The sequence below is a fragment of the Theobroma cacao genome, chromosome 3 (genome assembly GCF_053813885.1).
Source record: "Theobroma cacao isolate CCN51 chromosome 3, ASM5381388v1, whole genome shotgun sequence".
Lineage (NCBI taxonomy): Eukaryota > Viridiplantae > Streptophyta > Magnoliopsida > Malvales > Malvaceae > Theobroma > Theobroma cacao.
Window position 1 is genome coordinate 10,487,056 of NC_142641.1, and position 22,883 is coordinate 10,509,938.

The 22,883-nt window shown below is 36.8% G+C and overlaps 1 protein-coding gene across 2 annotated transcripts; it reads left to right on the plus strand.

Moving 5' to 3' along the window:
* Positions 1 to 2,338: 2,338 nt before the first annotated feature.
* On the plus strand, positions 2,339 to 8,839 carry LOC18604452 (uncharacterized). 2 transcript variants are annotated; one of them, XM_007036944.3, is made up of 7 exons: positions 2,342 to 3,293; positions 5,264 to 5,302; positions 5,406 to 5,476; positions 7,394 to 7,458; positions 7,549 to 7,638; positions 7,836 to 7,928; positions 8,133 to 8,839. In XM_007036944.3, the coding sequence occupies exons 1-7, from the start codon at positions 2,704 to 2,706 to the stop codon at positions 8,532 to 8,534; spliced, it is 1,350 nt and encodes a 449-aa protein (XP_007037006.3). In that variant the 5' UTR covers positions 2,342 to 2,703; the 3' UTR covers positions 8,535 to 8,839. The 2 variants fall into 2 exon arrangements, with proteins under 2 accessions (XP_088661069.1, XP_007037006.3); XM_088804943.1 differs by lacking the exon at positions 5,264 to 5,302 and having other exon boundaries at positions 2,339 to 3,293.
* Positions 8,840 to 22,883: the final 14,044 nt, after the last annotated feature.

Genomic DNA, 22,883 nt, shown 5'->3' on the forward strand with positions numbered 1-22,883 from the left:
TGATTTTTGTTCATTTGAAATCAAAGTATTTCAACGATTTTATCTATTACTTCTTTTTTTAGGAACTTAGTTCCGTCTGCTTTGCAGAAAACAACGTTTAAAAATTAAAATTTTTTCTAAAAATATATTTTCTAGAAAAAACAATTATTTCCAACCTTTGAGTTTTGTCATTTATCTTATTCAACAATTTACATTTCTATTGTCCTCAACATTTCATCATCATTTTAACCCAAATCAAGCAAAGTTTTTCAAAATACATGAAACCCCAATTTCAAATTCATAAGAAACCATGAAAATAAATACATTGAAAGAGCCAAATAGCAATATTTGAGCATAAAAAGGGAATTTTTTTATTCCCTTAGACTCAGTCGAAGGAGTTTGGAAGAGGTTGGCGTGTGCCTTTTTGGGGCATGTTTCAACAAGATTAGCTATTTAGCTTGGAAATTGAAGCTGGAGGACGAACATGATGGAGAAGGAGAAGGCTTTTATGGGGCCTTCCGAGCTTTCCTGGTGGCTGCAAAAGGAAAGTTACAAGCCGAGGAGGTTGGATTTCAAACTGTATTGAGTTTTGGTGATTTGTCTGAATCAATAGGTTTAATTTCGTTCGAAATTCTTTTCCATTTATACTTTTTTAATTTTTTCTGAAAAAAATAATGAAAATTATTTTCAAAAAGTATTTCCATGAGTTCCAAACAATCAGAACCTTAAATGAAAAGTTTTAAAGTGTTTCCAAGCTGAAATAAAAGTTTATAAAACTAATAAGGTGAACATTTAATTTTATAAAACTAACGGGGTCAAATTTTATTTTGGTGAGCAAAATGTGCAGGGGAGCTGCTTGTTCTTAAAAGTTTACTATAAGAGGTGTAAGCTCGGGCAGCATAATTTGTGTGATACAAAACACTAAACAATGGAGAGAGGGGACACTAGCTATAGTTAGAGGTGAGTAATTGGGTAGCTTGGTTAGTTTGGTATATCATATCTAAATGTCAAATGGATAAATTATTTTAAAAAATTGATCAAATATTAAATTGGTTTGGTCGATTTTAGATTAATAGATCAAAATTTTATCCCTTTTATTTTTTATAAATTATAATATTAAAACTTATAAATTTCATCTATAATTATAAAATATATAAATAATCTAAATATAAAAAAACATAGTATTTGTTCCTTCACTCACATAATCATGCTTTTTACATAAACCATCAAATTAACATTCAAGATTCAACATAACAAACAGTCAAAAATAATAAAATTAATATCTATAAAATAAAACTATTTAACACAAGATCATTAACCATAGCAAATTATCAACTTGAATCTCTTCCACAACTTGGCTCTTCACATTCACTCATACATGTTATTTAACAATTAAAAGAATATAAAAAAATATAATTAGTATAATTTTTTTTGATAATAAAGTAAAAGAAGATTAAAAATAAAAAATTACGTAAAAAATCATAAAATTTAACATTTATTTCAATTAAAGTGTGAAGAATGTATTTTTAGCCTCGTCACTCATCAATCGTTAATAACAAAAATGAAATCTATAATCTTAATCCTTAATATCTCTATAATGTATAAATAAAAAAAAATTAAAAGAATAAAGAAAGAGTAATGTGAAAATGTGATTAGGTGAGGAGAAAAGAAAAAGTAAAAGACGGGTGGTTAAAAATAAAGATAAAGAAGTCAAAAGTGGAGAACGTAATTTAATAAATAGTAATTAAAAATTAAAAATATTAAAAATATATTATATTTTATATAAAATTACAAATAATAATATTATATATTAATATATAACAAATTTAATTTTTAATTGATTTGGTTCAGTTATCGAATAAAACAATTAAACTAAATATTTTAGACTAATTAACTTAATGAATGAATTAAACAAATCATTTTATCGCAAACGTATTTAATTCGAATGAGTAACTAACGTGATCCTATGTTGCTCACCCCAAACCATAGGCACTGGCTGAAGGGTTTTCCTTTCTGATTTTTCAAACCCAAGACTTACACGTGGCACCAAGTGAGCATTGCCGCAGATTCCCTAATTTCCACTTGTCACTATCAGGCAGTCTTGCTCTTTGCTAGACTTTTTCGCCAATTCGCCGCATAAAGGGACGTGCTTCTTATTATCGTGTGGGCACGCGTCACCTGAATCTTGGCTAATCCCATTTTCTTTTGCTTATTACTTACTAGAATATATTTTTGGCCTTTCGGTTTGTTCCTATCCACCTGTAATTTCTAGAACCGTCAGTTTGAAAGATAAACGGAGTGGCTTTGTCGCCTGACGGCCTAACCTATGTTCCAAAACACATTTTTTTTCCCATTTATTTTTATATACTAGGAAATAGTGAACAACAAACAAACTAAATTTGATTTTTACCTCCCTTTTCTCTCCCGGAAATTCTCACAGATAAGCACAGAAATAAAAGTTCCTCTGTTTATTAATAATATATTATCATATTTATATATTCTGTCTCACTTGCCTTGCCTTCATTCTCCGGGAACCAAAGCTCTTACTTTCCTGGATTATTAATTTTTTTTTGTTGGCTCTGCTCTAATCTAATTATGGTGGAAGCTTTTTTCCAACTATACACGAATTGAGCCGTAAGACAACTAAATATAGGGAAAAACAGGAGAAATAGTATTTAACGATTGTTGTTCTGTTTTTCCATTTGATTTGGTTTCTCTCCGTTTATGATCTGTTCAACAACTGGAACGATTGTAATTCCCAGAGAAACTAAATTTCAAAAATTTCCATTTAAACATTCCCATTTTCAAGTGAAAACATACGTTTGTAGCAAAACAAATTACAAACCAAAGAGCCGATTCAAGGATTTCAATCCCTTGATCTCAACCACTACTAAAACAATGGCGGTGGAGCCGTTTACGTCGGGCGCGAGTGGCCGTATAAACGCTCTCTTCTCCTTACGTGCTTTGAGGAGCCTGATGATGCTGGTAAACGCCATCGTCTTGTTACTGCTGCTGCCATTCATGGGACAAAAACGCGCCGTCGCGATCAACTCCGGAGAGAAAGTTGGAAAGGATGAGAAACAGGAGAGTGGGAGGAAAGGGTCGGCGGTGGTGAGGGTGCCGGCGGCGATGGTGCCGTGGAGAAGCGGGGCGGTGACTGTGGACCAGGAGGCGGCGGCTAGGCGGGCACTGGCGATTCGGAGGGTGGTTCAGGACGATGATGACGACACGGTGAGGGAGTTTTCGCTGTTTGTTAATGCGAGAGGCGAGACATTATTCACTCAGTCGTGGACTCCGATTTCTGTCATAGTCAGGTCAGTTTTAGATTAATTTTTCCCTCCTTGTTTAAGATTTTCGTATTACTCTCTGTTTTTTTCTTAAATAAATGTGACTTGATTAATGATTAGTATCTGGCCACTTTTGTTTAAATGGATGTTAATGGTATGTTTTCAGTTTAATTTTATTTCTAAAAAATCGGGTTTGCTTTTTTGACAATGAGATGGATTTTTCGGTGAGTGCATGTAGTAATGTTAACAAGTTGTTGCATAGAATTCTGCTTCTTCTGCATCTTTGATTCATCTGGATGTTATGCTCGAGAAATTTCAAATGGAAGAATTAAAGAGGTAGGCATCTGAAAACTGTGGAGAAATGTCCTTATTTCAATATGTTGACAGAAGAGTGCATACATGGTTGAGTTTCCAATGACAGTGGATATTTTGGAAGGCATATTCTGGAAGACATCCATATCATCATTGTCAACTAGTGGTTAAAACTATGTGTGTCGTATGGATTAAAAGAAATAACCTTGTCCCCATTTCTATACCCTAGTAAAAGCGATATGTTTTTTCTTGATTATTTCTGCCCTTCTGGTCCCCTACCATTTCTTGCCTGTGATTTTCTGTGAATGTTTATGGAATGGCAGTTGCAAAGAAGTGAATATTTTTAATAATCTCTGCCATTGTCAAATGTTTCCTTATCAGATATTGAGAAACTCATCATTTGGCATATATTCCTATTGAATTGAATTTTGGAAAGGGAAAACTGATCCACAACATGCTTTTAATACTAGTGTGCGTAGTTTGTAAAACAACATGCTCATGCATGGTTCAACTTTAGGAATTCATGTTCTGTTTAAATGCCTGAGAAAGCAAAATTTGTGCCAGAATTTGTTAAATTCTGCTGCAGACCATGATGCCAACAGACACTGGAAAAAGCAAATGAAAATCCTAAGAGAAAATAATAAAAACATTGAATTTTGATCAGACTGAGACAAGAATATCCTTTCACTATATGTAAATTATGCTGTAGAGATAAATTACATTGCTGGAGGCCAACACTTTTTTAGATTTTGGTATTAGAGTGTTTGTCTAGATGACTTGATTGAAATTTGTAGGTTAAGGTGGGTTTTGATGACAGTAATGGAGTTAGTTTACTTAAGCAATTGGTGCTAACTGGACAATTATTTAAATTGATGGAAATTTTTTCCATTAAATAATCTTAAATTAGATGTGTTAGGTTCACACTGATCCTTTGACAACTCAGCAACTAATCCAAGTCTCCTGCACTTGGATTAATTTGTTGGGATTTGCATTAATAAATAGTCTACATAGTTCATTTCCAGGTGTATATTTGTTTACTTCCGAACTATCAAATCAAATAAGTACAATTCTTTTTTAATTTCAATATTTTTTGTTTTATTTTATGCATGTGCTTTCTTCAAGTTTGGAAGCAATCTTGTTTGGTGCTAGTTGATCATCAATTACTCAACTGCTGTAAGTCTAACCTCAGCAAGGTTTCATCAGGGCAAGGCTTCATCAGGGCTTTCTTAGCTGAAACCCTTAGATATTGGACATTAGGCTCTCGATCTGTCCTCTTTCAATGTAAAATAAATAAAATATGATGTGGACATTGATGCTGCCAAACATTAGTGATGTTGGGCACATTTGCTACAGTGATGCTTAGTGGGATAAGAGTTTACTTGTGTTATTTCCTCTATAATCATTTCTTTTCCTTTTCATATTTTACATACTGAATGTTGAAAAATTGTTATTACAAATCCTTTTTGGTTATGTTCTATAAATTATAAAAAATATTTCTTTCTATTACCTTCAAGCTACAGGCTTCTGTAATTTCTACCAACTCCTTCCGATTTCAATGGCTCTTTCTGTAGTTAATTTATTGGTTACATTCTTTAAATTCTTGATTTTTGGTTCAATTTTATTTTAAAGTTAAAATTTCCCACTTTATTAATTTTGATAGTGATGTTATTTTGTCCCTTTTCCAGGGGACTAGTTGTTCTGTTGCATGGCCTGAATGAACACAGGTTTGTTATTTTGATCTAATGCCATTCTGGAGGTCATATTCAACTGGTTCCATAGCTTTTCCTATCTTTTGCTTGGGATGTTTAATTTTTTTTTTCACAACAGTGGCAGATACAATGATTTTGCAAAGCAACTTAATGCGAATGGATTGAAGGTCTATGGAATGGATTGGATTGGTGAGCTTAAGTTTCGTATGCGCAATGTTAAAATCACTTTCTGCTTGTCCCAAAATTCTGTCTTCTATTTATGTTCATTTTTTGTGTTTCATTTATTTGTCTTTCTTCTTTCAGTTACCATTTCTTTCGATAGAATTACCATTTCATATAAGTGACTATAATGAAAATCAGAAGCCATATGACAGGTTCCTTGCTAATTCTTACCACGAAGAATGTCTTCCATTCTACCTCTCTGGTTTCACACTTCAAGATCCCTCATATTTAGTGCATGCGTGTGTTTTGTGGTAGTGTTTCTGTTCGTCATTATCACAAGTGATCAAACATTGCCGGCCACTCTTTCAGTAGTGACATTTTCTTGTTGCGTGCCTAGAGTTTTCTTTGTGCCCTTAAAATATTTTCCCTGTTGCCTTTGTGAACCTAGTCAAGTCAATGTTTCTCTTCAAGCACAGTGTCTAAAATATTATATCACATCAATGGAAAGAGAATATATTTCAAAAAGAATTGGAAAAAGAAAGGCGAAAATAAAAGAAATAGAATGAATTCTTACCATTGGAACAGACATCATGGACACAAAGACAAATATAGAAAAGCAAAAGCCTTCATCATTTTATGATGATTTCAACTATATTTTGTGAAGTTTTTGAATTGAAAAAATGTTGCTGCCTGCTCATTATCTCTGTGGTAAACATGTTTTATAAGCCTGAGCATCATGGAGTTATAGATTGCTCTTGTTTATCACCTGCATTTTCATTGTGACTCCACAATGATCCAACTGTCTGGCTCCAATCAATCCATTAATCAGCAAAGGACTATTTAAGGTCCCGTCTCAGATTTATGAGCTAGATTGAATTTAAAAAGTGTTTTCTTTTATTACAAAAATTCAAGTACATTTCATCTTTGGACATAAGTTTCTCTGCCAGAGCATCATGCTTTTATACCATCATTGGGATTGCTGACTAGAGACAGAGAAAAAGGGCTGCATAGTATTTGTCACAGAAGAAAATGCTCTAACGGTAATAGCCATTCTATTTTCTTCTAAGGCATTTTGGTTGTTTCTGTTAGTTTTGTTTACTCTGTACTTTTTCCCTGCTGGTGTAAAATCAGATTTAAAAGAACTTTATATACGATCAATTTAGTCTTGTCTTCCTCCCTTCAGATAATCCTTTACAGATTATCTTCTATATATTCTTGTTCATAGTCTAGAGACGCCTTTCTTCAACAATGCATCTATATTTGGATGTTGCAGGGCTTGAGTGTTTCTATTGGGAAGCCCATTGGTGCCATAAAGTAATATATTGAGCTCGTCATACTAAGTAAGCTTATTTTTGAGTGTTTGGAATAAACAAGATTCGAAAAGATTGTCTTCCTGTTTTATATGACCTTTTGAAACGTAGCATTACGAAAAGTATGGATTTTGACAATATTCTCCTTTTGATTTTGGCAAATCAGATTTGTATTTTAGATGAATTTTCACAGCACATGAAAGTTTCCCCAGTAAATGTCAAAGGAAGAAACACTGTCTTCTACCAAAGTTGCACCTTGCAGCATGCTAGCATATGCGTCAAATAATCAATCTCTGAAACAGTATCTGTGATAACTCAACCAAGATTAGGTTCCCCCTCACCCCTTCCTGCTCTATTTGGAAGCATACTTGGTACTTGTAATCGGAAATTTGCTTTCCTAGCTAACCTTCTGTTTCCCCCTTGTCATGCGTGTCTGTGTGCAACTTTCTTTTCTAAATGGCAATTTATGTCTTTGCTTTTATCTTTTTCTGGTCCATTGTTTGATGGTTCACTTCTATTGTTTCCTCAGATCTCACTCCTTAGTGCTTTCTCATCTAACTCAGTAGTTTATAGTAATTTCTGATCACCTTTATTTTTGTTTTAATTTAAGTTTATCTGCTCCTCATATCTGCAGGACATGGTGGAAGTGATGGGCTGCATGCATATGTTCATTGTCTTGATGATGCTGTTACTGATATGGTATGTTGTAAGGCTCATTTACAGAAATATATAGAAGTAAATTTTGGATCGTATTAAACTGTATTCATTTTTCTCCCCAACTTGTTACAGAAAATGTTCCTTGAAAAGGTTCTTGCTGAAAATCCTGGGCTCCCATGCTTTTGCTTCGGGCACTCAACGGGTGCAGCAATTATTCTTAAAGTAAGTTTTGTAAAGAATGATAGTTCTCCGGTAATATTTTGAATCATATATTGATATTGATTCTGTTGCTTTTTTTTCTTTTTAATCTCTATGTTCATTTGTTGATGACTTGCATCTTTACTCAAATAAAAATAGAAATATACTTGCCACTGTTGATTGGTTCCTGCTAAACTCTCACTTTTTTGGGTTAATTGTAGGCAGTACTTGATCCTAAGGTTGAAACCCAAGTAGCAGGCATTGTCCTGACTTCCCCAGCTGTGGGCGTCCAGCCATCTCATCCAATTTTTGTGGTAAGAATCTCCGTAAGTCACATCTTCTTTCCTATCCCACTTCCAGGATCATTTTTTTTTTCTTTGTTTTTCTTCTTTGAAATTATGAAGAACATGGTGTAACATTGTCAAATGCTGCAAGTAACAGCAGCATGATTTAAAAATGCTGAGTAAGCCAATGAGCATGGTAATTCTTCATGTCCTTGTTTCTTCTGCCTATTATAGGTACTTGCCCCAGTTATCTCATTTCTATTGCCAAGATACCAAGTTAGTATTGCGAATAAGAAGGGCATGCCAGTTTCTAGGGACGCAGAGGCGCTGGTGGCTAAGTATTCAGATCCGCTGGTGTACACTGGATCCATCCGAGTAAGAACTGGGTATGAAATTCTTCGAATTACATCCTACTTGCAGCAGAATATGAACAGATTGAGTGTTCCGTTCCTTGTTCTCCATGGCACTGATGATACTGTAACTGATCCTCGAGCTTCTCAAAAACTGTATGAAGAGGCTTCCTCAACTGACAAAACAATCAAATTATTTGAAGGGCTCTTACATGATCTCCTCTTCGAACCAGAACGAGAGACTATAATGAATGACATTATCCAGTGGTTAAATTGTAGAGTATAAAAGGCGGGTCGCAGCGTTGAAAGAGAGAATACTGAGTTCTTCTACCATGATCCATGAAAAGACAAAGTAGGAAAAGGAACGAACTCTTGCTCTCAAAGATTGCTGCTAGAAGGTTTCCAGTGAAGTAGATGACAGCAAATTGCGTGGCCCAATAAGATTCAGCATCAATGTTGGAACCTGACAATGTTTTTCTCTTCTTTTTTCATATATAAAATATTATGAAATTAAGGATTCCTCTGGACAGCATCTAATGTTTCATTTTCCAATGAACAGCTTAACGTATATGCTTTTGCTTAGCTGAGCCATTAATTGGATCCAAAAGACAACGTCAGTTTCTTTTTTATGCTGAAAATTCACGCAGGGTTCAGTTATCTTATTAAATTTTATTAATTATGAAATAAAAAGTACAAAAGAGGGGACCTAAACCGTATCTTCAAGTTACATGATCATGAGAAAGTTTCAAATAAGCACCTAGAGTAAGGAGAATCATTTTACGTGCATAACTTTTGATGCTACGGTAAAACAGATATTCCTTACTATTACATTGAGTCAATGAACTAAAATAAAATTTAAAACAGAAAATGTGAATAAGAAATGCACCTAGAATGGAGTGTTTCATTTTTGACCATAATTTTTACTATCGTCATAAAATTGAAACACATCCATATTACAAAATTCTATGTGACTAGCAAAATAAGAAAAGTAAACTAGGAGTACTACTCCTTTACATTCATTTAGAGCGAACATAAGGTAAACTAACTTTATCTAATCTAATAATACCTCTAAGCTAACCTTTTGCTTGTGAAAATATCTGCAGGTTCTGGTGCGTATGCCCCTAATTTGAGAGATGGTCTGCTGTCTGGTTCCCCTCTCGATGGATGTGCGAAATCCAAAAAAAAAATATCACTCAAGGATTTGCGAATGGAAGCAAGCAAATACCGAGTCCTAGAGGATCCTTGATGAACCTCATTTATCTTGTGAACCACTACTTTTGCATCCATTTCTATCCAGAGTCTAGTAACATTGTACTCAAAACACAAAAGTTAACCCCTGTGTAGTGTCATTAGCTTTGCCTATAATGAATCACACGGTCTAAATTTTTCAGAAAATCCAAAAATAATGGTACTTGTATGGTCTCGAAGGAGTCCTCCCCCAACAGCATTTTGAAAATTGTGCTTGGAACTGCCATCAACATTCAACTTAAACTCACCTGCTGATGGTTTATGCCAAGAGAATATTTTTGGAGGATCTGGGACTGCCTGCTGAAATGTTAGACCCCATGCTTGAGCAATTTGTAGGTTTCCCCTCCATTGCCACCAGTGGAATTGCCTTCCATGAAATAATTGGTGGATGAGTTTGAGTACTCTTCCACGTCAGCTTCCAAGAGGCTAAAAATATAAAAATTTAGATTGTCTTGGTGCTTCACCAGCCTAAGTATTCTATGTGTAGATTTTTACTTGATAGGCATAACGAACTCTAATGATTTTCATCCAATTAAAGATTGAAAAAATTATGAGAAATGGATCTCCATAAAATGATTTCAGAAATGACCATACATATAAAGTTATCTGTTTCTAGCCAAAAAGAAATATGAGTAGATCAAAATGCCTTTAAAAACATCATTTCAAATTAAGCTCTCAATATCTCCTTCCTACCAGAGAGAAAATAAAAAAAAATGCTCAGCTGTTTGAACTCGCTCATCTTTCTCTCTCAGCTCTCTAAACTGTCTCACTTTGTCAACTCACTGTTAAGCACCATCGTCATCAACTCTCTCAGCTCTCTGAACTATATGAGCTCTGTCAACTTTCTGTTGAGCACCATCGTCATCGGGCTGTGGTCTATCTCTTGGCATCTGATCATATTGTTGTCCATTAACAGACCCTATAGTAGAGATGACATCAAGGTATGTTATTGGGTTTATTGCTGCAACACTTAAATTTTTAAAACATTTGGTGTAAATTAGAACATGGATTAGAAACATTGCCCAAAGTTGTTACAAGCCATGCATCTATAACATGTGTTAGCGTTATTTTAACATGTCACGACATTAGTTATTTTAGGGAAGTTCGTGTAAGGAGTTAGTAATAACACTAATTGGCATGTCATACGCCATTGGTATTTTAGGCCAGTTCATGTAAGGACACAATAATTTTAGTGATTGGTGTGTCAGCGTTGGCGTGTTACAACATTTTACGTTATATGCATGACGTGTTATAACATTTTACGATATATGCATGGCGTGTTACATCATACTGATAAATTCTAGAACACGGCATGTCATGTAATGTGTTAAATGATTGACAAATTATTATTGTTTTCAAAATTTCAGTGGGGTTCCAATTGTGTGACATGTGATAAGACACGGTGGTCAGTGGGTGGATGGCATTTACAAAGGTGGTGAGTCACAAACGAGGGGGGTTAAGAGTGATTTGTCGTTTGTGAGATTGATGAAGCTGGTTGAAGATGTTGTTGGGGTAAACTTAGAAATTGACGAGATTGAGTTACATGCATTGATCAGTACACCCGGAGAGCTATGACGGCCAATTATCAAGGATGATGAGGATGTTGCATTAATTCTGCTAGAACAGAGGAATGTTCTGGCTGTGTATGTCAGCATTAAGGGATGCCAAACAAATGTTATGTCACATGAAGAAGCTGAACAACATGGTAATCAGCTCAATCAAAATGAGATTTACAATGCTTCACGTATACCATAGCATTCGGTCCGTAACCAACAACAATGGCAATTGACGTATGCACAAGAGTTTGTACAGCCTGGTAGACACATGACATTCACAGAACAGTTGGCTGCATAATTTCGATCAGGATGTGCATCGAACTAATTAGTTACTTCTATCCAACAAATGCAATGATTGGGTGAAACTGTACAGGGTGTAATGGCATTTTCAAATGAAAATGAGACAATTGAGATAACACTGCAACATTGGAGGGTGACACTGCGACGCTTGAGGATAATACTGCATCTAATGAGGGAAATGAGGATTTATTCACTACCGGTGAAGATAGATTTGATGACAATTCAAATGATGGGTATAATGAATGGCATGATGAGAGTTCAGATGATGACTGGCTTTATGACAGTGACATTCCAATTTGTAATAATGTTGAAAGCGAAACGGAACCCGTTGGAGGTGTTGATGTAGGAGATGTTCAGTGTGATGACCCCATATAGAATAACCCCATCGCTGATGAGAACGCGATTCATTCTCCTAGTATATTGCTCCATGACAGTTATCAGGAAAAAGAAAATGCAAGGATATCCCTGTACATGGGTAATTCCAGGTGTAGAAAGGTTCTCCTTCCAAACAATTACAACTAAGGAGTCGACATGTGCCGATGATCGCTTATACAAAGGAAGAATATTTTCCTTGAAGGTCGAGTTGAAACGAGCTTTGAACATGTTGGTTCTAAAAGAGTAGTTTGGGATAAGAGTAAAAAGGTCATGTAAAGGTCATGTAAAGCTCATTATGAGGTTGGTTGCAAGGAGAAGGCATGCAAGTTCAGTATGCGTGCAACGAAGTTACCTAAAAGAGGAGAATATTGGTAAGTTCGGACATTCCACAAAGTACACATGTGTACTGTTGATGGTTTGCAAAAGGCGATTTGCAATTGCGAGTGCGAAGATAATTGGTGAACTTATGTCACACAAGCTTCAGGCTGATGGAGTAGCATTGAGACCTAAGGACATAATTGGTGAGATAAGGGTTTAGTGGGGATTGGAATGCCCGTATGGTAAGGCTTGGTAAGTGAAAGAGTATGCGGAGATGCTTGTTTTTTGTCCCCTAGAGGAGTCATTTTAACTATTACCCTCGTATTTTTATATGTTGGAACAAGAAAATCCTAACACAATCACTACAGTAGCTACTAATGAGGCAGAAAGATTTAAATATTGTTTCTGGGCATGCTGGGCTTGTGTTCAAGGGTTTAGGGATGTAATGCGTCCTCCTGTTGTAATTGATGTGACACATATAAAAGGCAAGTTCAAGGGTGTTCTGTTTGTCGCTGTATGTAAAGATACGAACGAGTGTGTATATCTAGTTGCGTTTGGCATAGACTGTGTTGAGGATGAAGACTCGTGAACGTGGTTTTTTAGCAAGCTACGTGATGCAATTGGTTGTCCTGAAAACACTATGTTCATTTCTTATCAGCATCTCGGCATTAAGAAAGCAATCCAAAATTCATACCAAGAAGCGCACCACGGTTTATGCAGGTACCATTTGAAGAAAAACTTTAAAAACAAGTTCAAGCACGATGACGTTTCTATGATTTTCACCCTTGCTCGAGATTGCTATAAGGTTTCTGATTTCAATAGACGTATGAACCAGCTCAAGTAGATTCACATGGGAACCCATGCTGACCTTATGAGAATAGGCCCTAAGAGATGGGCACGTGCCTATTCACTAGCAAGGCGATACCAAATGATGACATCCAACATTGCAGAATGTGTTAACTTATGCTTGAAGCATGCAAGACAAATGCCAATCATTGTTTTGATCGAGTTCATCAGAAACATGTTCCAGCATTGGTTCCATGACCGATACGAGGAGGCCGTCAAGGTGACACGCCTCTCAGCCCTTGGGTTGCCAAGCAGTTGAGCAAATGGTTCAATGATGCACATCGCTTTGTGGTTAAACCTATCAATCGAGTGGAGTTTGAAGTTAAAGACAGGAAGATGGACTTGTAAACCTATCTAAGAAGACATGTTCATGTTATGAGCTCCAAACAGATTTACTGCCATGTAGCCATGCCATTGCAGCAACTTATTTGAACCCTAATTGACATAGTATTTACATTGTGCTTGAACATTGAGTTCATTATGTTTTTCAATAAATGCAAACGTGAAGCCATTGAATTCTGCGTTGACTACTACAAGACAACCGTTTTGGTGGACGGTTATGCGGGGTCTATTCTCCCATTAGGGCATCCTAGTGAGTGGGACATCCCCCCTCATGTAAAACAAATTGTCGTCTTGCCACCACCGTGGCAAGGCAAAGCGAGAAGACTTAGGAGGAGAAGGATTCCATCGATCGGTGAAGGTAGTCGAGCATAGAGATGTTTGCAATGCAAGAGGTACAAGCATAACAGACATAATTGCCTTTCCCCATTTGCAGTTCCTCCACAAATTCAGCACCATCTCTAAGTCAATCAGGGCCTTCATGAGTGTGCCGACCGAAAACATGTTCAAGTTGCAGACAAACCGGTCACACACGCAATAATTGTCCAATACGAAGGACAATGTCTAAAAACGTAAGGTGTCTTGTGGATGAAAACAGCTTGTCGGCCTAACTAAATGTGTAACCCATGTGCAATACCTTTGTCACAATTTGCTATTGCAGTATCTTACATTCATTCATATTTGGATTTTGTGTTTGTTAGTTTCCTCTTATAGATGAGTCTTTATTTTTTTATTAATTTTGTAGATATATTATTTGATTATTCATTTCATTTTGTCCATAGTTTTGAACACTAAATAGACTTGCGAAGTCCCTATATTGTTACCCCATTTCTTACATTTTATTACCACTTGTATTAACAATTAATGATTTAATTTAATTCCTTTCTGTTTCATTTAATTTAACCTTTTGTGTTCTTTTAATCAAATCTCTTAAGAGATATAAAATTAATTCATCTAACTTTAGTAGCTTTCTAAATCCTAATATTCAATTTCTTTTTGTAATTTTTTAATTACAACGTTTATTTTATCTTATTAATACCTCCATATAAAACTTTAAGCCAATCACTTAACAAAATAATAATAATATTGTACCAAGGAGTTTACTTCAAAGGATGCAAGTATAGAAAGAGAAAATTTTCGACTAATTAAAAACATATCATATGAAAGTTAAGATTAAAACACATGATTTGACCAAAAAAATTTAAAATATTTATGGATCATCCAATGAAATTTCATCTATGAGTCATCATAATTATTTTTTATTAGATTAAAACATTTTAAAAATAAAATTGAAATATAAAGATGAAAATGAATGAAAAAATATATTATGCTAAGCTAATAAAAGAAATGCCACGTGGCAGTTTTGATCATCTGGTGTGAGGGGTTGAGATTAAGTTGTAATTGGTAGATGTCAATGACATCTTGTGGTGACACGTTGAGTGGAAGAAGATACTTGGTGTGACACGCTGAGTGCATGTATATTTCTGTGGTGACAAGCTGACTTCTTGCAATATTGTGGGGTGACACGGCACGCCCCAATTGTGGTGACATGTTGAGTGGAAACAAATACTTGGCACGACACGCTGAGTGCATGCAGATTTCTATGGTGAGATGCTGACTTCTTGCAGTATTGTGGGGTGACATGGCATGCCCCAATTGTGGTGACACACTGAGTGGAAGCAAATACTTGGTGTGACATGCTGAGTGCATGCAAATTTTTGTGGTGACATGTTGACTTCTTGTAGTATTGTGGGGTGACACGGCATGCCCCAATTATGGGAACACGTTGAGTGGAAGCAGATATTTGGTGTGCATGCTAACTTGTTCCAGTATTCAGGGGTGACACACCATGCCCCAATGGGGTGACACTCCACGTGGTTGCAGTATTAATTTAAAGGCACTGTGTTTGAATTGAGAAAGAAAAAGTAATGTATAAAATGTACGAATATTAAAATTAATAAAATTAATTGTATATACAAAAAAAATATACAGACAAGGGTTGATATGTTCAGGGTTTGCTCTTACAATTGTTGGAAAAAAATTTCTGGAGTGTCTTGGAGACGCATATTTGCAATCATATTCTGCTTAACTCTGATTGATTCCGATTGCAAAATATCGTCAATGTACCTTATCATGAACATATCACAATTGACACTATCATTCTGCCGATGCACTTTAGCTTTTGGCAAATGAATTTCCAATGGCATCAATGTCAAATCCTGTGTCTTCCGATGTGTTTTGTTGAAATAATCGACTTGGTGGTAAATGATTGACATAATTGTCATAAAGAGTGTCATATGAGCCGTATGCATTTCATTATCCTTAGCATCCGAAGTTCATACAGAGTCCACCTTGATCGTCCACTTCACCAAGTCGATCTTTGCTACCATCCAATGCCCACCCACATTCCAAGGTGCGAGAATGAAATCGACATCTTCCCATTTTTTGCCGCATGTCGGCTTTTCACCCTCCACGTACCCCCGCAACTCATCTAGAATTTTCATAGTGGACTGAGCATCTTCAGTTGGAAATGTGGTGTGTAGCACATGGATGGTGTCCTGTGAAGCATGTATACATTAGCTTACACTTAATGCAATCACAAACTTAGTATTTTCAGAATTGAAAAATTTTCAAATAAACTTACGAAGAATATCGTGTCAACCATGCATGCACGGGTAGTGTACAGCTTTGACTTCGGCCCTATCATCTGCTTACAAAGTATGCTGAGGTATGCGTCTATTTGTTCACTAGTCATTTCTTCTTTGGGATTCTCTAATGTTGTGAAAAAGTCAGCCCCTTGATTTCCTAAGATCCTGACGTTACGCCTGCATATGCAACAGAATGAGTTTGAAAAGCCTTGGTGGATTAATGTTTCTTTAAAAAACAATATTTGCAATGTTATTTATGAGCTTACCTCACACACTCGTCTTTCTTGAAAGCATCGTACGCTTCAACCGTTGTGCTTTTTACATCCTGGCTACTCACTGAGGGGTCGACATATGGGCTTGCCTTATATTTGCTCGCCATTTTCAGTCGTGCCCGCTCAATTGGGTTTGAAATTTGTGCTGCACGATGATGGACATCAGATGACTCTGGTGACGACAACCATGACCCGTTGGCTTCAGGAGTGCTGACGAAGATGGTCCCTTCCTGCTACTGCCTAAACTAATGTATTGGCCTGAGGAAGATGCTCTCCTTTAGCCACGACTAAGTGAAAGTCCCCCTCCCGTCCCATAGATGCATCGATAATTGAATTGGCCTCAGGAACAGGGTCTTCTTCAGCATCATTTGATTGAAAGATCACATCCCCTGCCACAACATCATCCGGATCGGCCTTAGGAATAGGGTTTCTGTCGGCACCAACAACGTCATTGTGAATGTGAACACCAAGTTCATCATGCTACCCATCATTAGCATCATCATGGTCTTCACCAGCATCGTGAGATGAAGAACCACCCTACAGAACGACACAAATGGGAAAATCCATTAGCTCATAAAATACCACAAACCATAAACTAAGAACAAAAAATAGAACTACACCTACTAAACGTAAACGACCAATATATAAGCAAAGATAGAATAATGTACTTATGATTTCAGGTCGTCTAGAACGCGAGCAATGACACGGTCCTCAAACGTCTACATCGCCAGAGTCAATGACTGAATTGAAGCCTTCAGCTCTGACATGTCTTTTTTTATACCGGTGCATGATCCGTCGCAGTTGATGCTTCGTGACTACTCCGTCATTGACTCTTGTCGAATGGGTCAACTACAATAACATATATTATTGTGTTATTCAATAATTATATATGGAATTATTGATCATTACCCGTTAGAACTTTAATATCCTTACTAGCGGCTCGTTACCACTGTGCAGTTGAGTAGGACCAATCAGTGGTTGAGGAGCTATCGTCGCCTCCCTCAAATGCAATAATAGAAATTACTGTGTTACTTGATAAACATATGTGAAAATGTTGAACACAAACAATTAGAACCGATCTTACTGATGGGTCGTTAGCACTGTGCTTCTGAAGAGGACCTCTCAGTGGTTGAGGAGCTGTCGTCTCATGGTCCAACTGCAAACATAGATATTTTATTCAATAATCATATATGGAATTGTTGAACACAAACTGTTATAATCGTCCTTACCGGCTCGTCGTTATCACTGTGAGTCTAAAGAGGACTTTTCAGTAGTTGTGGAGCTGTCGTCGCATAGTCCAATTGCAAACACAGATATGTTATTCGATAATCACATATGGAATTGTTGAACACAAATCATTAGAACCGTCCTTACCAGCTCTTCACTTCCATTACCATGGTCGTCACTTTCCTCCATCAACTCGGGACCTGACAGCTCATCGACTCTAGCAGCGACGGTCGCCTCCACTTCATGGCACCAGTGGCTCTTTTTTGCTTCAAGTATCTCCTCTTTTCCCTCACACCTAAGCCCCAGTTCACCCGATCCTCCATGTGCCCTATTGGCACGTATTGGTGGCCCTTAGATAACAGGACATCGATGTCCACAAAATACTCTCGACTAGCCTCATTCGAGGTGGGCTCCATTGTCTCAACAACCCATAACTGCAAAATAAGGATTGTGATTAAATTTTAGGGAAATTATTATACAAATTCACAATAGAAATTAGTAGCGGTTCACTCACCTGCTAGGATGACTCCAACATCTTAACTGCCTTGTAGAAGTCTTTTCGCTTTTGGTTGCATTGCCATTTACACATGCGTGGGTAGATGTTTTCCTTTAGAGTAGAGGGGGCAACTATCTTTTGCAAGTCTGAAATTGCCTTCATTGTCTAGAACTGCAAGTCAAATATAACCATATTAGACCATAAATGATAAACGAGTGCAACCATAAATTATTATGTCAAAAGGAAAATGAAAAATATTACGTGATAGTACCTGTATCACCCACTCAAATCCGTAAATGTTGTACCATAAATGATCCTTTTGCATGTTCGAGGCAAGCACTTCGAACCCCTTCAAAAGGTAGTCTAAGGTCAGCCTCCAAACGTAGTGACTCCATGGGAAGACATTCCAAGTGTCGATGTCCTCCATCAATGACAAAAGTCAATGAGTCATTTGTCTACGGTAGTCTTGACCAAATAAAATGTTATTCGCGATCAAGATAGGTGCCATCCTGGTCTCGTCTCCTGGTCACTGAAAGTTGCCTTCGCGGAAAGTATCAAGCAACTCTTGCAGCTTAACGCTCTGCTACCCATTCTAGTATCGCACATGAATTGCATCCGTAACAACCTCGTACGGTTGTGTGAACACATCAGGTATTCGACCAAACTTTAGTCCTGTGATAAGGCAGAACTCCTACTTTGATATGCGCACCTTGCTTTTGCTAATGGCAAACCATAGCTCATGCTCCATTGAATCTGTCACAGTGATTCGACGAATCATGATGTTATGCAAGAGACCAGCGGAGAAGTAGCCTTGTGGATATACGTTTAGCAGCATTTCGAAGCACGTACGCTTCACTGTATCGGACTCCCCTTTCTCTTGGAGAGTCTTGTTGATGTAATGCAGTTGCGACCACTTACAATGGCTGTTAATAGCAACATTGAATGCCTATTTCTCCCTCGACACAATAAGCAAATTGTCAAGATCCTCATACTGTCTAGATTGCATCTGCAAAACATGGAACACATGCACGAGTGAGTTAGCCCATAATGTTGTAACACGCCATGCATATAACGTAAAATGTTGTAACATGCCATGCATATAACGTAAAATGTTGTAACATGCCATGCGTATCAAGTCAAATGTTGTAACACACCAACATTGACACGCCAATCACTATAATTACTGTAAAGATGAGTTGGCCTAAAATGCCCATGGCGTGTGACACGTCAATCAGTGTAATTACTGACTTGTTACACTAACTGTCTTAAAATAACTAATGTCATGACACGCTAAAAACCCCAAAAAGCAGTTAACCCACTACACGCCATATCTGTTGTAGTTCAAAACTTTGGTACGACCATAAAATCGGGAAGAAAATAGTTTAAACATAACAATTGAAAAAGATTGAAAAAACACGAACATATCACACAAACCCAGCAAAAAATGAAAGAACAAAAGAAAGTTTTAAAAGTTTTATTTTTAGACCGACTGACCTTTTCACTGATAACCGACATTGTTGCTGTGGTGTCGTCAAGCTTGCAAAGAACAAAGTCGAACACTCTGGTACCTTTGGGAATGAGAAATGAATTAAATCAAACTCTCTGAGTTCCTTCACACAGACGTTTGTGATTTCTAAAAAATATTTAATTAAAATGAAATGGCCTCACAATTTTCTCTATAAATATTAATTTATTCATTGAATTCATTTAATGAAAGTCCAATTGGTTTCCTTGTTATTTGCCCTTTTTTTTTTTCCATTTTCAAACCATGTCGTGTCACATGTTCAAGCCATGCCATGTTACGCACTCTAAACCCTACCGTGTCACAGATCTCCATGGAGTCTGACAAACTCTGAACTTGTCGTGTCACAGATTACCGCCATGATGTGTCATAAACTCTGAATGCTAGCGTGTCATAGATTCCCTCTATGGTGTGTTACAAACTCTGAACCTTGTAGTGTCATAGATTCCCTCCATGCCGTGCCACAAACTCTGAACACTGACATGTCAAAGATTCCTTCCATGCTGTGTCACAAACTTTGAGCTCTGATGAGTCACAAATTCCCTCCATGCCGTGTCACAAACTCTGAACGCTGGAGTGTCACAGATTCCCTCCGTGGCGTGCCACAAACTCTAAAAGCTACCTTGTCATAGATTTCCTCCATGGCGTGTCACAAACTCTGAACGTTACTGTGAGACCTCAACCTCTATAGGCTTGTAACTAAGTATAGATGTAATAATACGAGCTAGGGGTAGTTTTGTCATTTTCTCTAATAAGCTTCCAAAAGAAAGTTTTATGATATTTTAAGGCTTAAATGGGTATAAGACTGCATAAATGATGTGTGCTGATGAAAACACGAAGAAAACTAGAAGTTTTAATAATTTTCATAACAAGGGCAAAATGGTCATTTTTCACCTCGAATTAAAATTTTAAGTTTTTATGAACCCGAACATGTCTAGACCATTATGGACTTTGTCCTAGTGTTAAAAGAGCAAAAAGATTGGATAAAAGATTGGAAGAGAGTAAGTTAATTGGTGGAAGGGCATTTTCGTAATTTTATGGGAATGGATAAGTTGGCCTATAAATATCTTGAAATTTCCAGCAGCTGGTCTTCTTCTTCCCTTCTTCTCTCTCACATTTCTTCAAATTTCTCCATGGGAGTTTTCTTCAAGCTTCCATAACTTTCTCTCTCTAGTTCCAATTTTCATGCTTTTGGTGTACTCTTCCATAAACCCTTGTGCTATTTCATCCTCTCACTTTAAAATCCTTCAAAAATCTGGTTTTCATACTTTCTCTCACTAGTTGGACGTTTTAGAGAGAGAAAAAGAGAATTACACTATTTATTTGGAAGCTATTGGGAGAGAATTTGACTACAGAGGAGCCTTAGGGTAAGTGATGAATTAAGCTTGGTTTTTAGCTGTAGAAAATGGCTAGTAATTAGGATTTATGAGCTGTTTATTGTTGATTATGTTCATTACTTTTAGTGATTAAGATAGTGAACATAGATGGCCATTTAATGTGGCAATTGAAAGCTAGTTTAGAGATAGCTTTTAGGGGTCATAGTGTGTAATTGATCTATTGTTTATGTTAATGTGATCCTAGGTTTTAAGGAAGCCCCATCATCTCATTTGGACAATTAGGGGAATTGGAGTCATCTAAAGGCTTTACAATCAATTGGTGAGTGGACTGCCTTCAAAACTTATTTTGGGAATATAATGTATTTGACAAACGTTTGAATGATTTTATACGATTTTTCATGAAAATGAATGCCTTGGGAACAAGCTCTTGAGAAATGATTTATGTTATGATATGTGGTTATTATGGATTTCTATGTGGCTGCATTATGTTGATATACATATATGCTTGAATATAATGCTGTGTAATTATATTGACTCGGCTATGTGCGAGTAGGGAGTGCACATAACCCGGTGATGATCCAGCCATGTGCGAGTAGGGAGTGCGCATGAGTTGGTGATGATGATGATGGGATGGTGTGATGATGATGATGGGTATATGCATATATATATATATATACATATGTAAATATGTGTGTTATAGGAAATTGATGCATAATGGTTTATGGTTGTAATGCATGTGAAACTTGACATGTTAAACCTTGAGAAATTGTTATGTGTTTCATATTGGTTTTGAACATTTCAAGTAGGGTGGTTTTCTTTGGGAGAAAGGGAAATTTTCATTTGATGCCCTGTATTTCGCTGCAGTGAGAAACTCTCGGGTTTTGAAAGGGTAGGCTGGCCGAAAACTCGCTGCAGCGAGGATGCATTTTCGCTGTAGCGAGAATGACACTGTAGCTTCTCGCTGCAGCGAGAAACTTTTTGTTTCTGGGTTGCAATTTCACTGTAGCGAGATTGAACTTCGCCGCAGCGAGAAACATTTTGTTTTTGGGTTACAATTTCGCTGCAGCGAGATTCAATCTCGCTACAGCGAAAAACTTTCTATTTTGGTCTCCTATCTTGTTCAATTGCTGCCCTATCTTTTACTTCTTTGCTACCATATTAGAGCATGGACTTCCAACATTAAGGATTAAATGAGTTAAGTTTAAAATGAGGAGGTTTAGTGAGGAATCCTCGGCCAGTTGAGAAACCCTCGTTCGGTTAATAACTAAATCCCAACGTCGCTGCAACGAAAATTCATTCTCGCTGCAGCTACGCTACAACGAAGATTCGTTGTTGTATTTGACTTACTTGTGTAATATTGAAGTTTTCATTCTTCAAATGGTTTGTTATGTATAGGTCCTTGATTTTCAAATGATTAATAATTTAAGGCCTTGATGAGGGGTTTTTAATAAGAATAGAAACAAATTGCATTGTTTTGAAAAAGAATGTATCATGATTTCATTAAAGATTCCTTATGGTATGCTTGTTCCCTTCCTTGTTCACTCACTGGGTTTATACTCACCATTTTCAAATTCATGTTTTCAAATCACGAGGCAGCTGATAACTAGGACGAGGTGTCCTTGTAGACTTGTGTCCATCTTTTGGTAGGTGTCTCAGCATTCAGTAGTTATACATTCGTCCGAGTCCATCTGCTGGAAGTCGAGTGTTATTTTGTTTTGTATAGACAAACTTAATGTAAATTATTAGAATACATGTTGTAGACATTGTATGTAAATTTTTAAGGAGTAATGCTAGTACAAGTTGGCAATGTATATTGCTATTTTGATTCAAAAGTATGAAATATGACTTAGTGATATTTGATGGAATGATGAGTAAGATAAATCGATAGGCTTGCTTAGGCTTAATAGACTACGTTTATTGGGCCCTTGCATCGCTCATGGCCCAGAAATTTGGGTCGTGATAGTTGCCGTGTCACAGATTCCCTCCATGCCGTGTCACAAACTTTGAACCCTACCGTGTCATAGATTCCCTCCATGGCGTGTCACAAACTCTGAACCCTACCGTGCCACAGATTCCCTCCATGGCGTGTCACAAACTCTAAACCCTGCTGTGTCACAGTCATGTTACACATTCCCACTATGTTATGCCACA

Coding starts and splice junctions, on each gene's coding strand:
- LOC18604452 (XM_007036944.3), top strand. CDS start 2,704: ATGATCTGTTCAACAACTGGAACGATTGTAATTCCCAGAGAAACTAAA. Junction 5,303..5,405: donor CATGGCCTGAATGAACACAG/GTTTGTTATTTT, acceptor TTTTCACAACAG/TGGCAGATACAATGATTTTG. Junction 7,929..8,132: donor CATCTCATCCAATTTTTGTG/GTAAGAATCTCC, acceptor TGCCTATTATAG/GTACTTGCCCCAGTTATCTC.